General features: G+C 33.5%; 1 protein-coding gene across 2 annotated transcripts; it reads left to right on the forward strand.

The window, feature by feature from the left end:
- Positions 1 to 2595: 2595 nt before the first annotated feature.
- LOC122590146 (ubiquitin C-terminal hydrolase 12-like) lies at positions 2596 to 19461 on the forward strand. Of its 2 annotated transcripts, none has more exons than XM_043762483.1 (32): positions 2596 to 2734; positions 3039 to 3108; positions 3445 to 3592; positions 3674 to 3831; positions 5808 to 6073; positions 6432 to 6650; positions 6733 to 6841; positions 7328 to 7443; positions 8136 to 8234; positions 8480 to 8589; positions 9054 to 9128; positions 9636 to 9714; positions 10161 to 10307; positions 10767 to 10847; positions 10930 to 11049; positions 11150 to 11272; positions 11766 to 11843; positions 11930 to 12018; positions 12361 to 12469; positions 12571 to 12639; positions 12730 to 12837; positions 15151 to 15206; positions 15304 to 15481; positions 16169 to 16270; positions 16354 to 16425; positions 16890 to 16955; positions 17191 to 17256; positions 17757 to 17843; positions 17948 to 18055; positions 18161 to 18235; positions 18351 to 18437; positions 19038 to 19461. In XM_043762483.1, the coding sequence occupies exons 1-32, from the start codon at positions 2705 to 2707 to the stop codon at positions 19077 to 19079; spliced, it is 3342 nt and encodes a 1113-aa protein (XP_043618418.1). In that variant the 5' UTR covers positions 2596 to 2704; the 3' UTR covers positions 19080 to 19461. The 2 variants fall into 2 exon arrangements, with proteins under 2 accessions (XP_043618418.1, XP_043618417.1); XM_043762482.1 differs by having other exon boundaries at positions 2597 to 2734; positions 17939 to 18055.
- The last annotated feature ends 3819 nt before the right edge of the window (positions 19462 to 23280 follow it).

Raw genomic sequence — 23280 nt, forward strand, 5'->3', positions numbered from 1 at the left:
TAACTAACATCAAACATTACTTCTAACTTAACAAAGTCTACTTACAATATGTCTGACCTGCAACGAATTACTGTGTCGATTGGATTTCAACACAACATTTTTTTTAATCTTTTTTTTTTGTTTTTATTTCTTTCTTCAGTTTATCTTTTTTTATCTTTTTTATTTTCTGGTTATATTTCTTTTTATCTTCTTATTATTTCTTTTTTTAAAACAACCGTCTTCTATCGAACTTACTTACGTATCTATATGGCGATATAAGTTATTGATACAAATGAGTGTTACGTATATGTAGTTATGTTATTGACCCTTTTTCGTATAAATGTTTTTAAAGAATATATAAATTCGAATATATTGTTTTTGATATTTAAATTTTACATATTATGTTGTCAGTTTTTAGGTTTTATAGCCGACTTCTTCCACTTTTATGTTGTATGACAAATACAATTCAATGACAAATCAGTAGCATTTTTGTAATCTCCATGACATTTAAATTATGTACTAGATTGGTGCCCGCGCAATGCAGCGACGATAATGGCGACGGTGATGGTATGGTTATTAACGTAAAAGTAATTTCATTACGGTTGGAGATGTGATGAATTGTTGCGTGGGATATGAAAGGGGGGAGGAGGGGGGCGAATTTTGAGTTAAGATTTTTGCTATGTGTTTCTGCGTAAGGGAGAGATGGAGGTTAATTTTTTTTAAGGGCATTTTAGTCACTGTCTATAAAATACAAATAAAGAGGTATTATGATGGAGGGTAAATGTGTCATTTCAGGTTCTTAAAATTAAGGAGGAGGAGAGGGGGTTTGTTTTATAGAGGAGTATAGATAAAATGATTCTAAAAACACGTTATATATCTTACATATTATCGCACACAATAAATGTCTAAAAAATCCTATTATTTAATATCCTACCGTGTACATAAACGTAATGTCTCCCGGGACAACGCACATGTGACATATCTCGTTATTAATATCTTATAAAGGACAAATGAATGACTATATATCCATATCCATGTTTTTACTAGAGGTATTGATAATATAACAATATTATTCAAGTTTGAGTTTATTTGTATTTTGTATATAGTTCGAATATTATAGTTTCTCAAACAAAAATCACCATTTGAATTTTTCACGAGTCAAGTTTAAGAAGTTGAATTATCTAGCTCGAGTAGCGTAAATCTCATTCAAGTATTTAACTACTTTATATGACATATTCGTTCATTTTGAAAAATACTAAACAAAGTCCTTAGGACTTCATTTTACGTGTATATAAAGATTGTACATTTCCTTATTAAAAGTTCATCCCTGAATTTTATGGTAAGCGTAGAACTAATTAATGTATCTTAACGAAAGCCCTTAGCGCTTCTTTTAACAAAATCCTTAAGTTTTTAACACATTTATTTTGCTACATGCTAGTGTGCTACATGTTTGTCAAACAACCAAAATTAATAGGGATAAAGGCATGGGAGTGTAATCAACTATGACCAAAAGGTTATGTAATGTACCCATCTACTCGACTTGCTATCTAGTGTAACCAACTTTATTTTTTTGGTTATATAATGTAAGCAACCGATTAAGAAACAAGTTGTAGGTTACCACTTTCAATTTTATTCATTTTTTATTAAAAAAATTGCCACTCTTTTCTAGATTCTGCCGTCATCATCAAACATGAACATCTTATGCTCCAATATATGATGTACAAGTTGTTGAATAACAGATTGTTGTCGAACGATCCTAAGATTGTAGCCATTGGTGCTTCCCTGATTGAAAGTCTTTTGGGTTTAATTTTGTTGATATGTCATGTAATAGGAGCTCGTAATGAATTATTAATTTACCTTTGAACTCGTAATGAATTGTCAATTCAATCAGTTTGGTCACTAATATTAAACACAACAACAACAGATTTTGGCAACACAAGCAGATTCCGGCAACAGGTAGCAGATTCCGGCCTTAAATAATCCCAATGAATTCAACATCATCACAACTGGCGATGTCACCGCCACCATTCCGATATCAAGATCTACAAATTTTTGAGATTTCAACATCTCTAAATCTAATCTCTATATGATGATGGGTAGTCGTGGTGGTGATAGATTTGTTGTTGATGATGACATATGGGTAGTAGATCCGGTGGTGAGCATGGTTTCCGGTGTGAGGTTTGTCCGGTTAGAAGCGGCTTTTCTGGTTATGTATTCCCGAAGACATGTAGGTGATTGGTGATTACGAATTGGTGGATTCATGGAAATATGCATCATTTTGCAAGATAATAGATACAGATACATCCATACAACCGGATGGAAACCTATTGTAGCAGGTTGCATACATTGCATAACAAAAAAAACAAAGTTGGTTACACTAGATAGCAAGTCGAATAGATGGGTACATTACATAACCTTTTAGTCATAGTTGGTTACACTCCGACGTCTTTATCCCAAATTAATACAATAGACCAAAAGTAATTTAACACTCGACCAAAAGTAATCTAAGCTGGTCAAAAAACAAAACCTTTTTTTTTTTTTTATCAAGCTGCTCCCTCTTTTACATCTCCCGGCAAAATACCCAAACTACCCTCACCCACCTACACACAGAAAACACACACACTCACTTCTTCTTTTCCCCTTTCCTTTTCCTTTGTCGGATCTTCTTCTTCTTCTTCACAATTTCTACACACCGATTTTTCCCTATCAATTTTCCTCTATCATTATGACTCTCATGACTCCTCCTCCTATCGATGTAAGCAAAACGACACCGTTTCATCTCATTTACTTTTCTCCACTCTCTCTCATTTAAAATTTTTTCATTTTTTTCTTAGCTGCTTAGTAATTAATAATTATACTTTTTCATCGGTTAATCAACTTTCGATCTGTTAATTCATAATTACTTGCTGTTAATCAATCAAATTAAAATCAATTAATTGATCTATTCATATTTGCTATTTTAGGAAATTTCTAGGGTTTTGAATTTATGTTAAATTAATTTAGAAATTTTTAAAAATTAATTAAGTAATTGTAATTAGATCTAATTTTTTGTTTATTAGCCGGAAGAAGAAGAGATGTTAGTTCCACATTCTGATTTTCCTGCTACTGAAGGACCTCAACCTATGGAAGGTATATATATATATATATTTTACTAAATCGCTTCGTTATCCGATTTTCGTGTCTCGGTTTTTCGATTCCGAGCTCATGATAGTGTATATGTATTAAAGTTAAGTTTTTTTTAAATGTATCGAACTTTACTCGAAAATCTATTACCTGTATCCGTCTTCAAAACTTTTTATTGTACGTATCAAGCTTTCAGTTTTGAAGACGAATACGTATGGAGTTGATTTCCGAGCAAAGTTCGATACATTTGAAAACAGTTAACTGTATGTAATTTAATTGATTGCGTGTATAGTTCGTACTTTTTGTTAGTGAATTAACTTGCGGATTGCCTTTTATTGTTAGTTGCACCTGTAGAAGCTGCTAATGTGGTCGAGCCAACGGTAGTTGATGATCCACCGTCAGCTAGGTTTACGTGGACTATCGAGAATTTTTCAAGATTGCCTGGAAAAAAGTTGTACTCTGATGTTTTCTTTGTTGGAGGATATAAATGGTAATTACTGCTTGTGTAGGTAATATTTATGTGTGTTGATTGGTTTATGATATTTTTTGCTGACGTGATTTTTGTGGTCAGGCGAGTGCTCATATTCCCGAAAGGAAACAATGTGGACCATTTGTCAATGTATCTTGATGTTGCTGATTCGACGTCGTTGCCATATGGTTGGAGTAGATATGCTCAGTTTAGTCTAGCTGTGGTTAATCAAATTCATAGCAAGTTTACCATGAGAAAAGGTAACCTTTTAGTGCCGATATTTGTATAATGAATAGAATATTGTAGATTCGTATCTGAGAAGTGTTTAAGACGGAATTCACTTTATATGTGATGAGGACTTTAAAGTTGCATATACTTGTACAGAAATTGGTTATTATATAAAGCAGCCCATAAGAGAAATCAACTATATGGTGCTTGAGAAATGAGAATACATTGTAAAGATAGTTTACGCTGCCTTATTAATGTGTAAAACAAGACGTTCAGTACAGATGGAGATATGTTTATTGACAAGCTGAATATTCATTATTGTTTTCTCAGCATAATGGGCTCTTTGCATACAATGTTTGCCTTTCTTATTGGGTGCTTTTATCCCATCAGAATGGTGTTTTTTTTTTTGTTTGTTTTTTTAATTCCTAGATGCACATGGATAAAATGTTTATTTTGCCGACAAATATTTAGCAATTGGTGGAATTTAAAGTAGTGAATGATGTCATTTGCTGGAGTATTAAGTTAGGTGGTTTTCATTTGTATTTTCTATTTGATGTCTTTTCTTGTTTCAGCAATTAGCTTAGTCCTTTGGTGTAGGAATAGTTTTCGGTATGGAACCGTACTGATTTCACAATTTATCGAAACCGAAAACTCCAAATATCCAATACCATGAATACCGAACTTTAGGTTGATACCTGTGCCGGTTTTTGGGTACGAGAACCACATAATACCGAATTTAGGGCGAATGCATTTTTTTGCCATTATACCATAAACCAATTAATTTGATTGTAGACTATCTGTTGATCTAAATTATACTGCCATCCACATATCCGTATAAGATGCTTTATCAAACAAATTTAAATTTATTCTATTGAGTATATTCTTTATAATATTTCTAGTTGCTTCTCTCCTGCAATGTTTTGTTGGATTAGTGATAGAGGGTATCCAGGCTCTGCTTTTTATGTACCAAGAAGTTGGCTGCATGGGCCTTTGATCAGAGAAGTATTTTGTGGTGTATCTTTCATAGTTGTAAATGTACCGTAAGCATATATCTCTTTTCTGCATGAGCCTTTAAACTCGTAGAATGTTGATGCATTCTGAATTTTTACTTTGAATGAAGGAAAAAAACTCGTGATCACCTCATCATGTTATACCATACCTGGACATATAAATTTTGGTTTTTATTGAACGCCGTGTGGGAAGCAATTGTGGTTGACTAGTTCTACAAATAGCATCTACTGAATTTCTTATTGTATTTGCTGGGTTCATTTCATTTAAAGACTAAATGACTAATGAGACTTCCAATCTTAAAACTCATGAAAAGGCACCGAGGGGTGTTTTTCAATTTGAAGGATATGTGATAGGATGAAAAGAGATGTGATATAACTAGAGTTGAAGAGCAATTTATAGTGATGTTAATACAGATATGTATGACTACGTGTAGCATCAAAATATATTCTCTGTAGAATATAAGCATAAGTTTATACCATATGGTAGTCTAGAGTTCTTATTATTTGCACACACGTTGATATATGGTGATACAAAATGTCCCTGATATAGGATGTTCTGCATTGTGTTTGATCATCATGAAAACTCTTTAAGCAAGACATTTGCTGTTTAGCAAGGCAGTCTCTGTATTCAGAATATATAATGTATGAAGTTTCAATGTTCTGTATGTGTGAAAATCAAATCATGTAAGCGAGTGTCGTCTCTTTGTATATCATCCGTGTCTAGGGTTGTTTGTTTCTCTCTTAGTTGGAAACACACTATCATATGCCAGAACTGCCAAGTTGAAGATCTATTAAAAGGTATCATAGGTTCCTATTTCATAAAATATCTATAGTGATACCTATATGTGACTCAAGTTTAATTTTATTTCATCATGTTACAGTGAGAAATGAGGGTTGAATATTTATTACACGTTCTAGTTGTGCCCCGTTACTTTTCTTGCTCTCATGATCACTACAGTCACGGGTTGTTGATAATTACCACTCTTTTGATTGTGCAGATACCCAGCATCAATTTAGTGCACGAGAAAGTGACTGGGGTTTTACTTCATTTATGCCTCTTAGTGAGCTATATGATCCCAGTAGAGGCTATCTTCTGAATGATACATGTATAGTTGAAGCTGATGTGGCAGTCCGGAAGGTTGTTGATTACTGGTCACATGACTCAAAAAAGGAAACTGGTTATGTTGGGCTTAAAAATCAAGGTGCTACTTGCTATATGAATTCTCTCCTCCAGACATTATATCACATCCCTTATTTCAGGAAGGTTGGTATTTATACCCAGTAGTTGACGCTCTCTGATAACTAGAGGTGGCATTTTGACCCATCTATGGGTAAAGGGTAAAAGTATAAGAACTGTTCTGCAGATTGAATTGGTCAAAAGTTACGCAAGATGTATTCAAATGGCATAAAACCTTTTATATTCTTCATTTATAAAATTAGACCGTAATTACTTAAATTTAGTTTTTTTAATCATACTTATTGCTTAAATTGTTCGAAAATTCAAGAATAGAAAAGAGAAGACAAAAAGTTTTTGCAAGACTGTCCTGTCACCTGCCGCCCACTTCGCCACCTGCCGATAACATTTGGATGCAAGTTACTTATAAATTTATGTTTTGAATCAGGCTGTTTATCATATGCCAACAACCGAGAATGATATGCCATCCGGGAGCATTCCTTTAGCATTGCAAAGTCTATTTCATAAACTTCAGTATAGTGATTCCAGTGTAGCCACAAAAGAATTGACCAAGTCTTTTGGATGGGATACATATGATTCTTTTATGCAGCATGACGTTCAGGAACTCAATAGGGTTCTTTGTGAGAAGCTCGAAGACAAAATGAAGGTTTAAGATTTTTTTAATACCAAATTTGGATATTTTAAATCTCTGATCATTTCTGAAACAAACTTGTGACTTTTGCATGAAGGGAACTGTTGTGGAGGGCACTATTCAACAACTATTCGAAGGACACCATATGAACTATATTGAATGCATAAATGTGGACTACAAATCAACAAGGAAGGAATCTTTTTATGGTACATACTCTGCTTAACAATGTATTAATAATCTGTAGGAGGTAGCAAAACAGGGTGAGGTGGGGGTGGGGAGGTTCAGGGTAGTTTGGGTTATTGTTCAACATGGCTTCGGGCCAAAATAGATAATTCTTATATGCTTGTCACAATGGTTTGGGCCAACATATTAACGCTTTTCAGTCTGTCTTTTAAATTTTGTTAATAAATGTATCGTGCACAATTATGAAAAATAATATACTTTCTTTGAAATAAAATGATTAGGACCTTATAAGCATATAAACCTATGTTTCCCAACTTTTGACTTATTCAACCTTTTAGACCCGCTTGACCCGTATCATTTTAACTACTATTTTTTCCCTTCATATTTTACCTTTTCGACCCATCGTCAAACAAGTATACTGCGTGTTGACCAGTTTTTTTATGTAAGTGATTGAAAATGCCACGTATAATAATCTCTGGTTTCTTTTAATCTTTGTAATTGTGTTACAGACCTTCAACTTGATGTCAAAGGCTGCCGCGATGTTTATGCCTCTTTTGACAAATATGTGGAAGTGGAGCGACTTGAGGGCGACAACAAATATCATGCTGAACAACATGGGTTACAGGTTGGATGTATTTGTTTATTAATTTTTATCTTTTGGAGTCCGATTCCAATTCCAATTTTTGGGTTTAGAAGCCATAGGCTGAATGATCATTAATCTATGATATTCATACTAAGTACTGATTATTTGGTTTTCTACTAATCATTATAAGCACACTAAACGACTCTAAAAGTTTTAGATGGTAGACTGAATTGGTTAGGCATGTTAGGTTATGGGTTGAGCGGCTTTTTGTATGGGATAAAACAGGGAGTTTAGGTTGACCAGTCAGCATTCAGTCCCTTTTGCTGATTTTTGATGGTTAAGTGGTTAACTAATGTATTAGTTATTATTGCAAAAACTAAATTACTAAGATGATTATTTGATAGTAAAATTGAGCATTGGGCCATTTTCCATTCATCTGAGTACTTACCCATTTCATTTTAAGTCCAACTTTTTAAATTTACCAATTTGACCTTTTAGTTATAAAATGTGACCTAATATAACCTGGATTTAGATAAATGGGTCACAATCACAACTTCCACCTCTATTAACAGGCGTTGAGATCATACTTGTTGGGATAGTTATTTAGCTACCAAGCTTTCTCGTTGGCCATTGTTTCCTAAAGTAGGTTGAAATGTTGTTTACTTTCGTTGAGTTTTTGATGTGATCAGATTTTGTTGTTTCTCACAAAGCAATTCTGTAATATGGACTTTCAGGATGCAAAGAAGGGGGTTCTGTTCATTGATTTCCCCCCTGTTCTTCAGCTCCAACTAAAACGTTTTGAGTATGATTTCATGCGAGATACCATGGTGAAGGTCAGTTGCACTTGATATGCAGAAGTAACTACTTTTGTGCATTATATATGTTACCAATTATTCATGAACTAAGTGGCTTCAAATGATTGTTGATTTGTTTCCAATTCTTTATTATATCTAAGTGGCGGTGAACCATTGTGTTGTGTATTCACTCTATTGATAAACTGATAATCGTTACCAGCACAAATGTACTTGCTAATGTGCATTCTCATTTAAAATTTTCTGTGTGAACCCATCAATTACAGATAAATGATCGCTATGAGTTTCCTTTACAACTTGATCTTGATAGAGAAAATGGAAAGTATTTATCACCTCAAGCAGATCGAACTGTTCGCAATCTTTACACTCTTCACAGGTAAAACTTTTTCCTACATAGTTAAAGATAATGTTAGCGTTCATGTCAAACAATAAGGTAACGGGTTTTGCTAATAACATCCCTTAGGAGTTAGGGCTCTCACGGATGACATCCCTTAGTACTACAATCTATCCATTTGAGAAGTCATTAGGACAGCCCAAAGGGCTATTAACCTGTTACACTATAAACTATAACATAATATGTTCACCTTAAGATTTTTTTGGTAAGTCTAAAGAAATTACTCTAATTCCGTGATTGAGGGAGTAGTTTTAGAATTTACAAGCAAGTAAATCCTGTCTTATGTTTTTTTCATCTAGACCTTGAAAATATATAAACTACGAGTAGGTAATTGAAGGCAATTAGTATTTCAAAATGTACACTGTCTGGTCTCTCTAGTCTTTCTTTTTCACATATTGCGCTGGATATCAATCTTTGGTGTTAAGGTTCAATGTTTTGCTGTGCAGTGTGTTGGTTCACAGTGGTGGGGTTCATGGCGGACATTATTATGCTTATATCCGGCCAACGCTCTCTGATCAATGGTATGGAAGTATTTCTAATTAGTAGAGGTGGCAAAAAGGGATGATCTACCGGGCTGGGTAATGGGTCAAGATGGGTTTGGGCACCACAGGTAAATGTGTTGGGTCAACCAATCATCACAGTCGTGTCCAATTCTATAGTTTGTTATTTTGTTAATATATATAGTTCAATAGTTGTAAGTTGATTAATAAACTATAAATAGTTAAGTTATCTTGCTCTAATATTTCGACGATTTAGGATGTTAACATTGAACACACGATGGATAATTTTTGAGTCATTTAACCCATTAGTCCTGTTTCATTCTTAGCTACTTTTTAAATATATGACTGGTTATCAAGCAAATGTAACGACTTGCAACCTCTACTCTGATAAGATCTTCAGCTGTTTTTTTTTCATGCCATGCTTGCTTTAGATATGCCTGACTTTTTATATATGCAATTACCTTCCACTTTAATTTAAATTGCTTTTGTGTTCTTGGTTACACTTTCACTGAAGTGGGTTTATTGTAGGCTGAAATTTGATGATGAGCGTGTAACCAAAGAAGATATGAAGAGAGCATTGGATGAGCAGTATGGGGGTGAAGAAGAGGTGATTATTATAATAACTAATATGCTAATGCGGCTTACAGTCAAACATATAAAGATTAAATCCTTACCGTCTTGATTTGTGTGTCACAAGTCAATATTAAAATAATATAAATCAACCATTTAAAAATTTTGTGTTGAAATTACTTATATTAGAGAAATCAAGGTTGTTGTTGTGAAGTATGATGCTACATTTAAATCTGATTAGCAAAACATGATTATTTCTCTTTCTAAAAAAACATGATTATTTCTTATAAAGTTAGATGTAGTTCATCTTCTATTGACTTTTCAAAGTACAGACATTAGTAATACAGCTTACAGTTGTGAAACTAAAAAGCTTCTATGTTTGGAATAAAATGGAAATTTGAAAGGCTAAAGTTAACTTGGGGTGGAGACATGGATGTGATTCAGGTTTAAGTTATTTCTAACTTATTTATGTATGTGGAACAGTTGCCTCAAGCAAATCCTGGGTTCAACAACTCCCCATTTAAATTTACGAAGTATTCAAATGCATATATGCTTGTGTATATACGTGAAAGTGACAAGGATAAAATAATCTGTAATGTGGATGAGAAGGATGTAGCAGAGCATCTGAGAGTAAGATTTTCAGTTGGTTTTAATTCGTTTCCCAACCTTGCCTAGAGGTGGCCATTTTGAGCCATTTACTAATGAATGGTTCAACTTGGATTGTGTGTTGCTACAAACCGGTTAAATCATAAATTTGGCCAAAAGGGAACAATTCAAGTGGCCGAAACAGGTTGAAATACGCGTGGTCTTTTTTATGGAACTTCTAAATCTTTTTTTTTTCTTCAAAGATTTATATTATTATTTTCACAGAAAAGCTTTGTAAAATAACCAACACATTTACTAATACAAACAAGCTCGTTATGGATTTTTTTTTTTTACAAGTCAACTCATTGTAATCTAGTTCGTTTTGACCTGTTCTAAAAGATTACCTGTTTCAGCCCAACCTGTATTGACCTTCCATAATCTCTTTCATTGACATCTTCGCTTGTATCTAACAAACTATATTGAGATCCCTCAATCACATTACAGGCTAGATTGAAGAAAGAACAAGAAGAGAAAGAGCAAAAAAGGAAGGAAAAAGCAGAGGCACATCTGTATACTATTATAAAGGTTACAAATTTCTATTACTTGTTCATAATCTTCAGCTTCATACGTCAGTTTGTTCCTTACACTAGTAATTTTATGTGAATAGGTTGCTCGTGATGAGAATCTTCATGAACAAATAGGGAAAAATATATTCTTTGATCTAGTGGATCATGATAAAGTTCGCAGTTTCCGTATCCAAAAGCAAACCTCTTTCTCCCTTTTCAAGGTATTATCACTTTCTACTGACTCACTTTCTTATTCTAGATATTAGTATCTGTGTATTGAAATGAGTTTACAACTAATAATTTGCAAAACTTCTTTTTCAGGAGGAAGTAGCCAAAGAATGGGGTATACCCGTGCAATATCAACGTTTCTGGCTTTGGGCTAAACGACAAAATCATACGTACCGCCCAAATCGTCCATTGACAGCTCTAGAAGAAGCTCAATCTGTATGTACTTCTACGATCTTATATAAATGCCCACTTGCTAATTTCATAAAACAGCAACCCACTTCTGTCTGATGTTGATATTGGGTAACACTCTTTTTTATCACTTAGAAAACTACTCAAGATTTCTAAAAGCTTGCTAAAACCTCAACTTCGAAATATCTAAGGTAACTTGACCTGGTTGCATAGTCAAACTTTGACTTTCGTCCCAACTTAGGATCCGCAAACCAGTTATAGCATGGAAGACTACTCTGGACGAAACCTTTCTAAATGTTTGAGCCGTTTTGTGGGTGCGAATGATATCTAATTCCCAAAAGAGAAATTACCCAAGTTACTATGCAACTTTTGATAAATGAGTAAACTTGTTTCACTTGAAGGGTGCAGTTTTACTGTTCAGATACTAAGTGCTGTCCTTTTGGGTTATAATGCCCAAGTTTTTTACCCATTTACATGTTAGTTTGGTAATTGTTGACCTTCGAATCTGATGTGATTTTAGGTGGGGCATTTGAGAGAGGTATCAAATAAGGCTAACAATGCTGAGCTCAAGTTGTTTTTGGAGATAGAACTGGGACAGGTTATTTCTGTAATATATATTAGACTCTATTATACTCTGACATTCAAAGTTCTATCTTATTAACCTCACCAGTTCTATTGATGTAGGATGCACGGCCAGTTCCTCCTCCTGCAAAAACTAAGGAGGAGATTCTACTTTTCTTCAAGCTTTATGATCCTTTAAAAGAGGAGCTTCGGTAGCCTCTCTTTCTCTGTGGGTGGAGTTTCTTTTTCTTTTCTTGGTTGGGTTGGTGTGGGGATGTGTGTGTGTGCTGACTGGTGAGGGTTGTATAAGAGCTTTAAATATGCTGAGAAAATAAGGACAAAACTTGGCTGTCAGATCATCTTGATCAGTGGCTTTAAACACAGTGGCATTTTTTCAATTTCAGTAAAAATGAAAGGGAGAGTTCAAGGGAGGGACTAAGTGGTTAGCATGGGAGCCACTAGAATCCAAGTGATGGATCATGGATGACTCATATTAGTTTACCTTGCTAGATTTTCATTTTCTCTTGTTTTTGACATTTTCTTTAATGAGTCAGGTATGTTGGGCGTCTCTTTGTGAAGGGGACGGGAAAACCAATAGAAGTACTGGCAAAGCTAAATGAGCTTGCAGGGTTCGCACCTGATGAAGAAATAGACCTCTTTGAGGTGAGCCTTTTAGGTTGTGCTTATTCCGTTATTAGGCTATACTCTGTGTCTCTATTGTCAATCATTTGGATAAAACTCTTAAGCACCCTTTTTTCGTTTAGGAAATTAAATTTGAACCTAACGTCATGTGTGAACATGTTGATAAGAAGCTCACATTTCGGGCCAGTCAGGTAATTTCCTTGTCATTATTAGCACTTGCTTTATTTGGTCCAGTGTTTGAAGTTACCAACATATCCTTCTTGGTTTGTGTTTCTTTATAGCTTGAAGATGGAGACATCATTTGCTTTCAGAAATCGCTCGAGGCTGGAACTGTAAAATGTCGCTATCCTGACGTTCCATCTTTCCTGGAATATGTGCATAATCGTCAGGTATCCTGTGAAACTCTGATATTGTGTGCCACTCTTTTCAGTTAAGGGGAAATCTGGAAATTGCATAATATTTTATTTTATATTTCGTGGTCAACGACCAATTAGAAGTATAAGGTCAAGTATCCTGTGAAACTTTGATATGGTGTGCGGTATGCCACTTTTTTCATTTGGGGGGAAAATGGAAATTGCATACTATTTTAATTTTATTTAGCGGTCAACAGCCATTAAGAAACTAGAACAATACCCGTAAGTTGCTTGGGTCACACCAAATTAAACACATTTATAACTTGCACCATATATTTAACATAGCTTTATATACCACATTAAACATAGATGAAGACGGATAGTGATTAAGTTAAAACCAAAATTAGTTGAAAACGGATAGTCTCATACCAGAGTGCACATCACATATAACTCATGTTTTGTAACTCACCATTCTCACACATGTCACTAAATATAGTTTCTCCTTTTGCTTTTGGCAAGATTTGAACATGTGACTTATAACCTTCATTTGTGGGCTCATGTGGTCACATGGTGACATTACGGCCGTTACCAATTGATCTATGATCTATTGGTAAAACCAAAATTAGTATCCCACTACGGCTTTATTATCTATTTAGTTATCACTCCTTTCTCATGTACGAATAGTATTTTATACAAAAGGTTATACAACTTAGAATGCAATAAGAGAAAAACCGCATGAAACATATATATTTCATGCATAGCTATCGAATTTCAAAATATTAACCAGGGGTTTTATTGAATGAAAAACTTGATTAATGATACTATATATGATAGTAGTTCAACTCAAAGATAAAAAGAATACGTATACATGTTTAATAACGAAGGCCAACAACGTTAATGGCGTTTAGATATAGTAAATTCATTTTCTTTTATTATCCAGTGAGGTTACAAAGGATTAATATTTGAATACTCTTACAAGCAATGTTTCGAAATAATAATGAATTCTTTGTTACTTTATTTAATTGTCAATATACATTTATTATTTTTTCAAAACTTATAATATGATATTTTTTTAAAACTCCAGCTTCTATACTTTGCGCATTCACACGTTGTAAGCATCGTGTGGACATTCATATAATTAGGGTATATATATATATATATATATAGATATAGTTAAGTGTTGAATTGAGAGCACATAGTAATAATAATTAATTTATAAACTATTCATTTGTAAATGCTTTACAATTAAACATATATCTTTAATCTATCTAATATTTAATGCACTAACAAATAAAAAAAATTAAAACTAAAATGAAGAAGAAAAATGAATGCTCTAATGCAATTGCACGTTGCCTCTGTTGCATAAATGCAAAGTGCCAAACCATATTTAAATTCAATACACGTAACACTGTTGCATAGTACAAACCATACTTTAGTTCAATACACGTGACCATGTTGTAAAGATAAAAATGAATGGTCTAGTATAAGTTTTGACTTAAGGCACACTAACACAATAAAAATTTTAACTTTCAACTTTCTTCCCTTATTAATCAGTATTGTTGCCTACTTGCCTGCCACCGTTTACCTTTCATCTCTTAATATTAAGGCACACTGAATATAATCACCATCTTCAACTACTGCACTTCTCTCAGATCCGTTGAAGATTTGGTCTCACCGTCAGCGTTCAGATCCAAAAATCGATAACCACCACCCAAGTTCACATCCACCTGCTCGAAAGTACCATCCACCCAATTGCTCGTTTTTCTGGTGTTGAATGTATAGCCGGAGAAGGACACGCTGGTGGTTATGACGATTGTCTGCTATGTGGGAAAGGGTGGGATAACATATTATATATATACATATATAGACCCGTCGCACCCATCACCTGCAGATTTTGGTGGTTATTTGCGCCGCCCCTAACTACTCTATTAAGAAAAGAATAGAAGAGATGGATAACAGAAATATATGTTATCGGAGAGATATGTATTGTATATCTTAATATGTGTGTGTGTTGCTACTTGCTTGACTCATATTCAAACAATGAAATCTATATATAATGCATCTGTTTTTATCATCAGGAAACTAAACCTCCGTTTTAAATGGTGATTTACGTCTTTACGAGAAAAGTGGGAAGACCTATTCTACCTATAAATAAATTATCACGTTCTAATTATCCACCCAACCATACCTCTGTTTTAAATGGAGGATTTTAAAATTAAAAGTCACCGGCAACAATATATATAAACAATATAAGGTCAATGAGATTAGTTGATAGAAAACTTTAGGATTAATGCATAATGAACCATCTCTACAAGTGTACCAAATTTATTTAAGTCATATTTGGCACAGGTTGTGCGTTTTCGTTCGTTGGAGAAACCCAAGGAGGATGAGTTCTTGTTGGAATTGTGAGTTTCGAAAGATCCACCTCATATAAGTTATACCTATGTCCTATTGGATTAACTTTTTAATGTTCATCATTTGACTTTTTTGCTTGTATTTCAGGTCAAAACTCAACAATTATGATGATGTTGTTGAAAGAGTTGCATCCCATCTAAACTTAACCGATTCATCTAAAATCAGGCTTACATCTCATAACTGCTATTCCCAGCAACCGAAACCCCAACCAATCAAATACCGAGGAGTGGATCATCTGTCAGACATGCTGGCCCACTATAATCAGGTAATTTCTAATTTTGTTTGCGTGATTGATGCGCTTGTGGAGAATATCCACACTCTCCAAAGTCTTGTTTGAGGATTTGTTCAATTTCCTTTTTTACTCATGCATGCAAATAATATGTTTTCCACTATTTTTTTCATCTCTTTAAAGCTTGAATGGTTTCTTCTCTTAGGTTGGGGCCTCCTTTAATAACTAGGAAACAATATAGGATTACTTTTGTCAAAATGACAAATTTGATTATCTATATCTATATCTATACTAATACATAATGTACAATACATCTATACACCCCAAAATATCCTTGGAAGAAATCTCAACCACTCATTTTTTTTCTCTCCTCAAATCTCAACCACTCATTTTTCTCTCTCCTCCATAAATCATTTTATTCCTCTAATTCATTCAAAATCTTTTATCTCAAAAACCGTACATCGATAAATTATATGGGTGTTCTTAAAATTTCATGCTCTTTCATTAGTTAGGTCATTCGATAAACTTTTGACGAATTTTTAAATCCGAGGGCGGAGCCCGTATGGCTAAGGCATTTGGCTATCACACTTTATGACATATCACCTCCTATGACCTATCACACTCTATGATCTATCACGGTATCACCCCCACCATCTCACCGCCGCAACGCGCGAGTACTTTTTATCGTATTTTAATAATTGTTACAAGTGTTGATGTGCACAGACTTCAGATATTTTGTATTATGAAGTACTGGATATTCCTCTTCCTGAACTGCAAGGCCTGAAAACCCTAAAGGTTGCTTTTCATCATGCAACAAAAGATGAAGTAAGTTTTGATTTATAGCCATCACTTACATCTATATATATATATATCGTGTTTTTTGATATATTTTTTCTGACAATTGCTAGGTAGTCATACATACCATTAGATTGCCAAAACAGAGCACCGTGGGAGATGTAATTAATGATCTTAAGACCAAGGTAACATTGCAACTTTCTTACTCTTTTTTGTTGCTAGGTGCTGGCTGGACATGGTAAGCTGAGTTGGATAATGGAGTAAAGGGTAATTTATAATTGGTTTGTTGATGTTGATCCGGTTACAAAACTTATGAATAAGAACCAATATTTTTATGTGTGAATAAAATTCATATGGTTGGATAAATTTAAGACTCACTTCGGAAAACTTTTTGCCTGTTTGATCCATTTAATGTCCCTATCTAGCTATTCATCTTCAGGTTACCTGTTAAAACCATATAAGATTTGAAACATAACCAGAGCAACTCATTCATAAGTAATTGAGTTCAAGTTGCTACCTCTATTAATTCTTTTGTAACAACAAAATTATCCGTTCCATTGTCATGTCTAGTTTGAGACCTTATTTGCAGCCCTTTAAAGCATATATGTTTCATCTTTTATACATGACTGGTCAATGTATGATGGGACAGGTTGAGCTGTCGAATCGAGATGCAGAACTTCGATTGCTTGAGGTTTTTTACCACAAAATTTACAAGGTATGAACATTTGCATACTTTTTGTCATTCCCCATGGGTACACGTTTACCAAATGTGAAGCCTTCTTTCTTGAGATTATTAGAGTCAACTCTACCTTTCTAGTCAATATAACCTGCAAACATTTCGTACTTGTAAACTTTATTGTCCATAAAGTTGAAGCCCTATATCTAACTTCTGTAGTCTTTTGTAACTGTTGATAATTCATTAATTCTGGTGTCATTCTCATTATATGCAGATTTTCCCTCTTAACGAAAAAATTGAGAACATTAACGATCAGTACTGGACGTTGCGTGCCGAGGAGGTATGCTCTAAATATATCATATGAGGTTCTAAAATCGCTGGATTGTGGGTGGGTTGAGGAGTAGTTAAAATTTGGTTTTTAATCAAACGACTGATTATTATGTGAGTCATCATTGGAAGGTTCGGGTTGGGCCAACATGCCAACAAGTTTTTGCCTATTCGTTTCAGTTTTGTAATTAGTTTAGCTAACAAACATAGTTAAAAAAATTATATTACTAAAAGAGTATTACTAAAAGAGTTGTGTATCTTTTATATAAAACTCTTTAGGACATTTCAAGCGCTTGAAGACATGTTAGATGACTTTTGACCAACGTAACATTTTTCATTTTAGCTAATTTTAAAAAGTTAACCTGTTATGATACGTTACCAATAAACACAACTGGAATTTACCCGTTCCTATCGGCTAGAACTGCCACCTCTAGTTTGCCTTGGGGCACATTTATCATCCATATATCAGGGTTTTTTTTTTCTGCAAGGGTCTTGAGACTAGCTTTCTTACAGATTCCAGACGAGGAAAAGGAGCTGGGTCCTCAGGATCGCCTGATTCATGTATATCATTTTACAAAAGATGCTTCTCAGAACCAGGCGGTATGTATTAGTCGTTAGTAGATATTTTCTCATGTACTTTTTAGCTGTAATTTCATGGGTGCAATCTTTGCATTTATACAAGTATTTACTAACAGCAAGTTCAGAACTTTGGGGAACCATTTTTCCTGGTCATTCGAGAAGGTGAAACATTAGCTGAAGTTAAAGTACGCATACAGAAGAAATTACAGGTTCCAGATGAGGAATTTTCCAAGGTATGTTGCTTCCCGCTACCACTATTACTTTTCTCTTAAAGCATATTGTTATTTTTGTGGATGATTTATACTCCAGTATCTTCATTTAAAACCATCATGTATCAGTGGAAGTTTGCATTTCTATCTTTGGGCCGCCCTACATATCTTCAGGATTCTGATGTTGTCTCCACCCGTTTTCAGGTTAACATATCGTTCCAACTCTTAGAAAAATATTATATATGTATGTAGTTTTACTATTTATGTTGTATGAGTGTAAGTATATTGACTAGATCTGGTGGGTACTTCTTGGTTTCAGAGACGAGATGTTTATGGTGCTTGGGAACAGTACTTAGGATTGGAGCACTCTGATACTACTTCAAAACGATCATATGCTGCAAATCAGGTACGTTAATCTTGTCTATGATGATTGGTACAGTTTCGAAAAAAGTGTTGATATTCTGACTTGAAAGTGTCATTTGAAACAAGTAACCAGGAAACCTTTTTTGCATAACAACTTTAGTTGAGACTTGATTGAAGTATAAAACTTAGACGTTTTTGTAAACAAATAGAAACACCATGTATATCTACTTGTAATCTAAGTTGGTTTTTGGATACGCTTTTGTAAAGTAAAATTTTATGGTGACCAATCAGAATCATATCAGCTGTAAGAAAATGGACAGTAGAATCAGATAGTCGGATAATATATGAATGTAATAATCAGATTTAGGATATTTGATGTGTAGTGAATTCTGACTGATTTTTAAGAAGGTAGTACATAAAATCCCCGAAGATGCGTTTTCGAATAAAGTAAAGATTAAGAAAGGTTAAAGGGGGGAATATGCAATCTTCTATACTTCTAAGCTATTTTGTTTGTTGCGCTTGGTGTGAAGCGTATCAATCCAATACTGATTTTGTCAATAGTTAGATGAACAGTATCAGTATTTCTTTATCAGACCATAGACACAAATTTCGTGTTTGACGACTGACTACTGGTTCAATGCAGAGCCGACACACATTTGAGAAACCAGTTAGAATCTACAACTAGCTAAAAAGCATAAAGATGAGCTGAAGCTTCGCCAGTTTGTTGGCTGAGTGATGCAACCTTTTGAAGGGTGTGCAAGGCTTTTTGGGAAATTTGTTAACCAAGTAAAATGAAACATGATTATCGGTTCTGTTAGATGTGCAATTCTTTGTTAAAAAGTTTGTGTAGCACCCTCTATGGAGTATGGGGTGATGTAGTTTAGGACATGTTTCCCATTGTACCTTAGAGTATGCATAAGATTTTGGATCTGGGCTGTATAGAGGTATATATGTGTGTTCTTCAACTTCCAATTTTCAAGTTTTTTTTATCCTATATATTTCATTACCAGATGATTGTATCCTTGTGATTTCATTATAATTTATATTAGTGGCGGGGTTCTGTGTAATGCTTGTTATATTGCTTTCTATGCTACATATTTTCCCTTATGCTGTATAAAAGAAGAAATCTGTTTTGGTGAATTTTATGTGCTATTAGCCCGTTCTAGAACTTTTTCTTTCCCCATCCTAATGGCCAATTTTCAAGTGTGATGTATTTATTGAAAGTGTATAACAAACTGGCTACAGGTTAGCAAATATGTTTTTGGTCCACATTACAAACAGTAAGGCTGTCATTTTTTTCACTAAATTTATGTTATTTTATTCCTCCCCCCCCCCCCCCCCCCCCCCCCTTTTTTTTTTTAATTAAATGATTCTGAAGGGTTGATACGTTAAAATTCACTTTGGATAATTTGATCGATTGACCATTTCTTTCAATTTACTATGCTGATTATTATGTTTTAGTCTCCTGGCCGGGATAGCAAATGATATGTACTTTGGTGTATTTTTCTTTCCTCCACTTGGAACCCACTGGTGAGTGCTTCGTGACAATAAAACTGCTGTGCTATCGAGACACACTGTCACTAATTCTGGATTATAAGTTGCTTTAAATCTGGAAATGGAAAATGATTTAGTTCGCTTACTACTAAAGCGAGCTACCACAACCACTAAGATTGGGCATGGTTGCCCCTATACGACATACCTGGAATTCTGGACTCATTTCGCCTAAAAGAAACCAACATGGGTCATCATAAGGTTTAGTATTTCCACACTTCTTTTGTGCATCTTCACTACTTTTGTGTTAACCAACATCACTATATCTGGTTCATATATCGACTTTAGACTCTTTCTAATAACCGTCATGCACGATTGAATGATTACATATATCTACATTACCTCGAAACACCCTTTACATATAAGGAATATAGCCTTTTGCTACGCGTAAAACAAGTAGGGTTGGATTAGTTGAAATATCCCTAGTTTTAATCAGTACTCTTTGCAAAAATAGTAGGAGGTTTTTTTTTTGAAAACAATCTCTTTACCTTTAGGTGTAGTAAAAATTAACATCTCACCTCCTTAGATTTTGTGCAATATGTTTTTTTTAAATGTTTCACTAAACATGATACCACTATATGAATTCATCTTTCACAAGTCTTGCCCATATACTGTTAACTCAGTGCAATTCGTCAATATCACCACTTAGGCACTTACCATTTTCTTTCTTAAAAATGGGATGTTACATGTTGAATACTTGTTTTTTTTTCGAATTCACATTTACTTTGAAAGGTGGGGATTATTATCAGTTATTGAACGCCTAACATAAGTTTTTTTAACCGGGTTTGTATTAGAGAGTCATCTCGATGAGCAGATTCCCATTTTAGCACCCTAAGATGAAAATTATACCTTTTGAAAGCTCAAACATGAGACTTTGGAATGTAAACTCCTCATGCCTCAGTATGACATTTTCTTATATATTAATAGAAGTTGATATAACAACTTATTAACCAATAAAAAAACTTAATTAACACAAAATTAGTTTTGCATATGTTATAACTGAAAATTTTAAATTAGAAAATACAAGCTCACAAAAAAGTCTAATTATTATATTGAAAATAATAGGAAAAGTTTCAATGATTTATATTTTTGTCTTCCATCATTAATTCAAACTTTTTTTATATCCCATAAAAAAATTCTATTAAATACTTAATTTAAATATAGTTATTACACTTGTAGTGTTCAACTTATTATTATTTTTTTACAATTTAATCAATTAATGGTTTATTACTCGTAACATATTTCTAGTATTTTTTTTGTTCTTTCATTTGTAAGTTATAACTTCAATGGGTATATAAATCAAAATTATTATTCTGCATAAAATTATTTTAAAATATTTTTTTAACAGCAAATTTGGTCTCAGCGACATGCCTCTTCATATACCCAACTCCAATTACATAGGAAACCCATTACGGTAAATCCCTGTCTATTCCTGGAAGCATTTTTGCTCACAACAGGATTTGAACGCAAGACCTCTATTAATATTTAATATTTTAAAATATTTAATATCTTAATTTTAACTTTCCATATGCATTTACGAGACTATAATGATATGACAATGTTTGCAATACTTTAATTAAATATATAATACTTTTAACATGTAGTCATTTAACATGTAATATAAGTCATTTAATCTATATGAAGTTCATAATGTATTATCAATCTTTATAATATGTTTTCAATGTAATGTTTTGTGTCTGTATGGGTATATAGGATAAGATTAATGTGATAACTAAAACAAGAACTATGAAAATTAAAATAATTATTAATTAATCTATGAGAATTACATATGCCTTTCGGGCATAATAAATGCAATTTACATATATATTAGAAAACTCTTTAAAAAAATTAACAAAATTTTTCTCCAAAAGTGACGAGTTTTTAAAAAAATTGATATATGTATTTTCCAAAGAAAATTTTGTTACCTTTTTTAATTTCCAGAATATAAAAAAATCCCTTAATTAATTACTAATAAACATGAAATTAATTCAAGAGGCAAACATGCAGTATTACCGTATTAGGCTTTTACATTGCTGCGAATTTTATTTTTTTTCGATCGAAACATTGCTGAGTGTGTAATATAATTTAGATAATAAAGTTTTCAAAGCGTTGCAAAGTAGAGCTTGAAAAGACCGTGTCCGTACGTCTTCTTCATCAATCTGAATGAATTAAGTTGTTGGTCAGTCTTTTTTATCTTTCTCTTACGGCTTATTCTTATTTTTATTTTTCATTCTTTCATATGGGTATGTATGTAATGACAACAAGTTTTTTAAAAAAAGCTACTGTTTAAGAAAAAATAAATAAATGACAAATGTGATTAATTTGTCTGGCTTACAAATATGGTGTTAACATGATCGAGAGAGAATAAATTTGTTCAATTATCATGCATGTGCAGCATCAGATAACCCTAAAATCTAGTCTTATTAGTGACAGCTTTTTTAGTAAATGTACCACAATGTACATATTTTACAGCTAACTGTGCAAGCCAATAATGCACTAATGTGGTACAACTATCAAAATTAATGGTACTAATATCACTACCTATGTATCATTGCTTAATTTAGAAAAAGTAATGTTTGAATATGGTAACCAAAATGACCGGTTTCCGTGAACTGGAGTTAGGGTTAAAAAAAAAAAGGTCTCTATAAGTCTTTAAACTGAAAGGAACTTGAAAATATAAGTCCTAATAGCTTTTTTTTTTAATGGCTAGATATTACATCAATCCTAAACTACCCCGAATATTACAAACTACGCCTATATCAGGATTTGAACCCTGGACTTCTCCCCGAGAGGCATAAGCAGATAAGCTTCTACCAAGTGTGCTAACCCCACATTGGCAAGTAGCTTTGGAAAGTTGCAATAGGGGTGAGTATGGTGCGGTTTTTAGTTAAAACCAAACACCAAACCATTATTGTGGGTTTTTAAAATTTCAAACCATTTGTAAATGGTTTATAGCGGTTTGGTTTTTCGGTTTTTCGGATTGGTTTTTGGTTTTTTGCAGTTTTTGTGGTTTATGGTTTGATTTTGCTGAGCCCTATATGTGTTATTGGAGGTTGGAGAAGCACCACTAAAAAAGGGTAAACACCGCAAATAATGAACAAGTCTACTTTGTTGATTTTGAGAAAATAGGGTGTACAATATATATATCTATTATAATATAAAGTTGAAGGCCTGATTATTTTTGGCACTTCACTTATGATGTTAATTAAGGATTACATTAATGAGGTTAATGTTAATTTGGAGGGGTATATTTCTTTGTAACCGGTTCATATTTGAGATAATGATGCGCATGAAGTTTTGCAATTATTATGTGATGGTGTGTTTTTAATATTGTT

The sequence above is a fragment of the Erigeron canadensis genome, chromosome 2, assembly GCF_010389155.1.
Source record: "Erigeron canadensis isolate Cc75 chromosome 2, C_canadensis_v1, whole genome shotgun sequence".
Taxonomy (NCBI): domain Eukaryota; kingdom Viridiplantae; phylum Streptophyta; class Magnoliopsida; order Asterales; family Asteraceae; genus Erigeron; species Erigeron canadensis.

Excerpts from the sequence above, each read along its gene's own strand:
- LOC122590146 (XM_043762482.1), top strand. The coding sequence starts at position 2,705 with ATGACTCTCATGACTCCTCCTCCTATCGAT. Across the intron at positions 9,129-9,635 it reads CCAACGCTCTCTGATCAATG|GCTGAAATTTGATGATGAGC; the intron begins GTATGGAAGTAT and ends GGTTTATTGTAG. Across the intron at positions 16,426-16,889 it reads TTAATGATCTTAAGACCAAG|GTTGAGCTGTCGAATCGAGA; the intron begins GTAACATTGCAA and ends ATGATGGGACAG.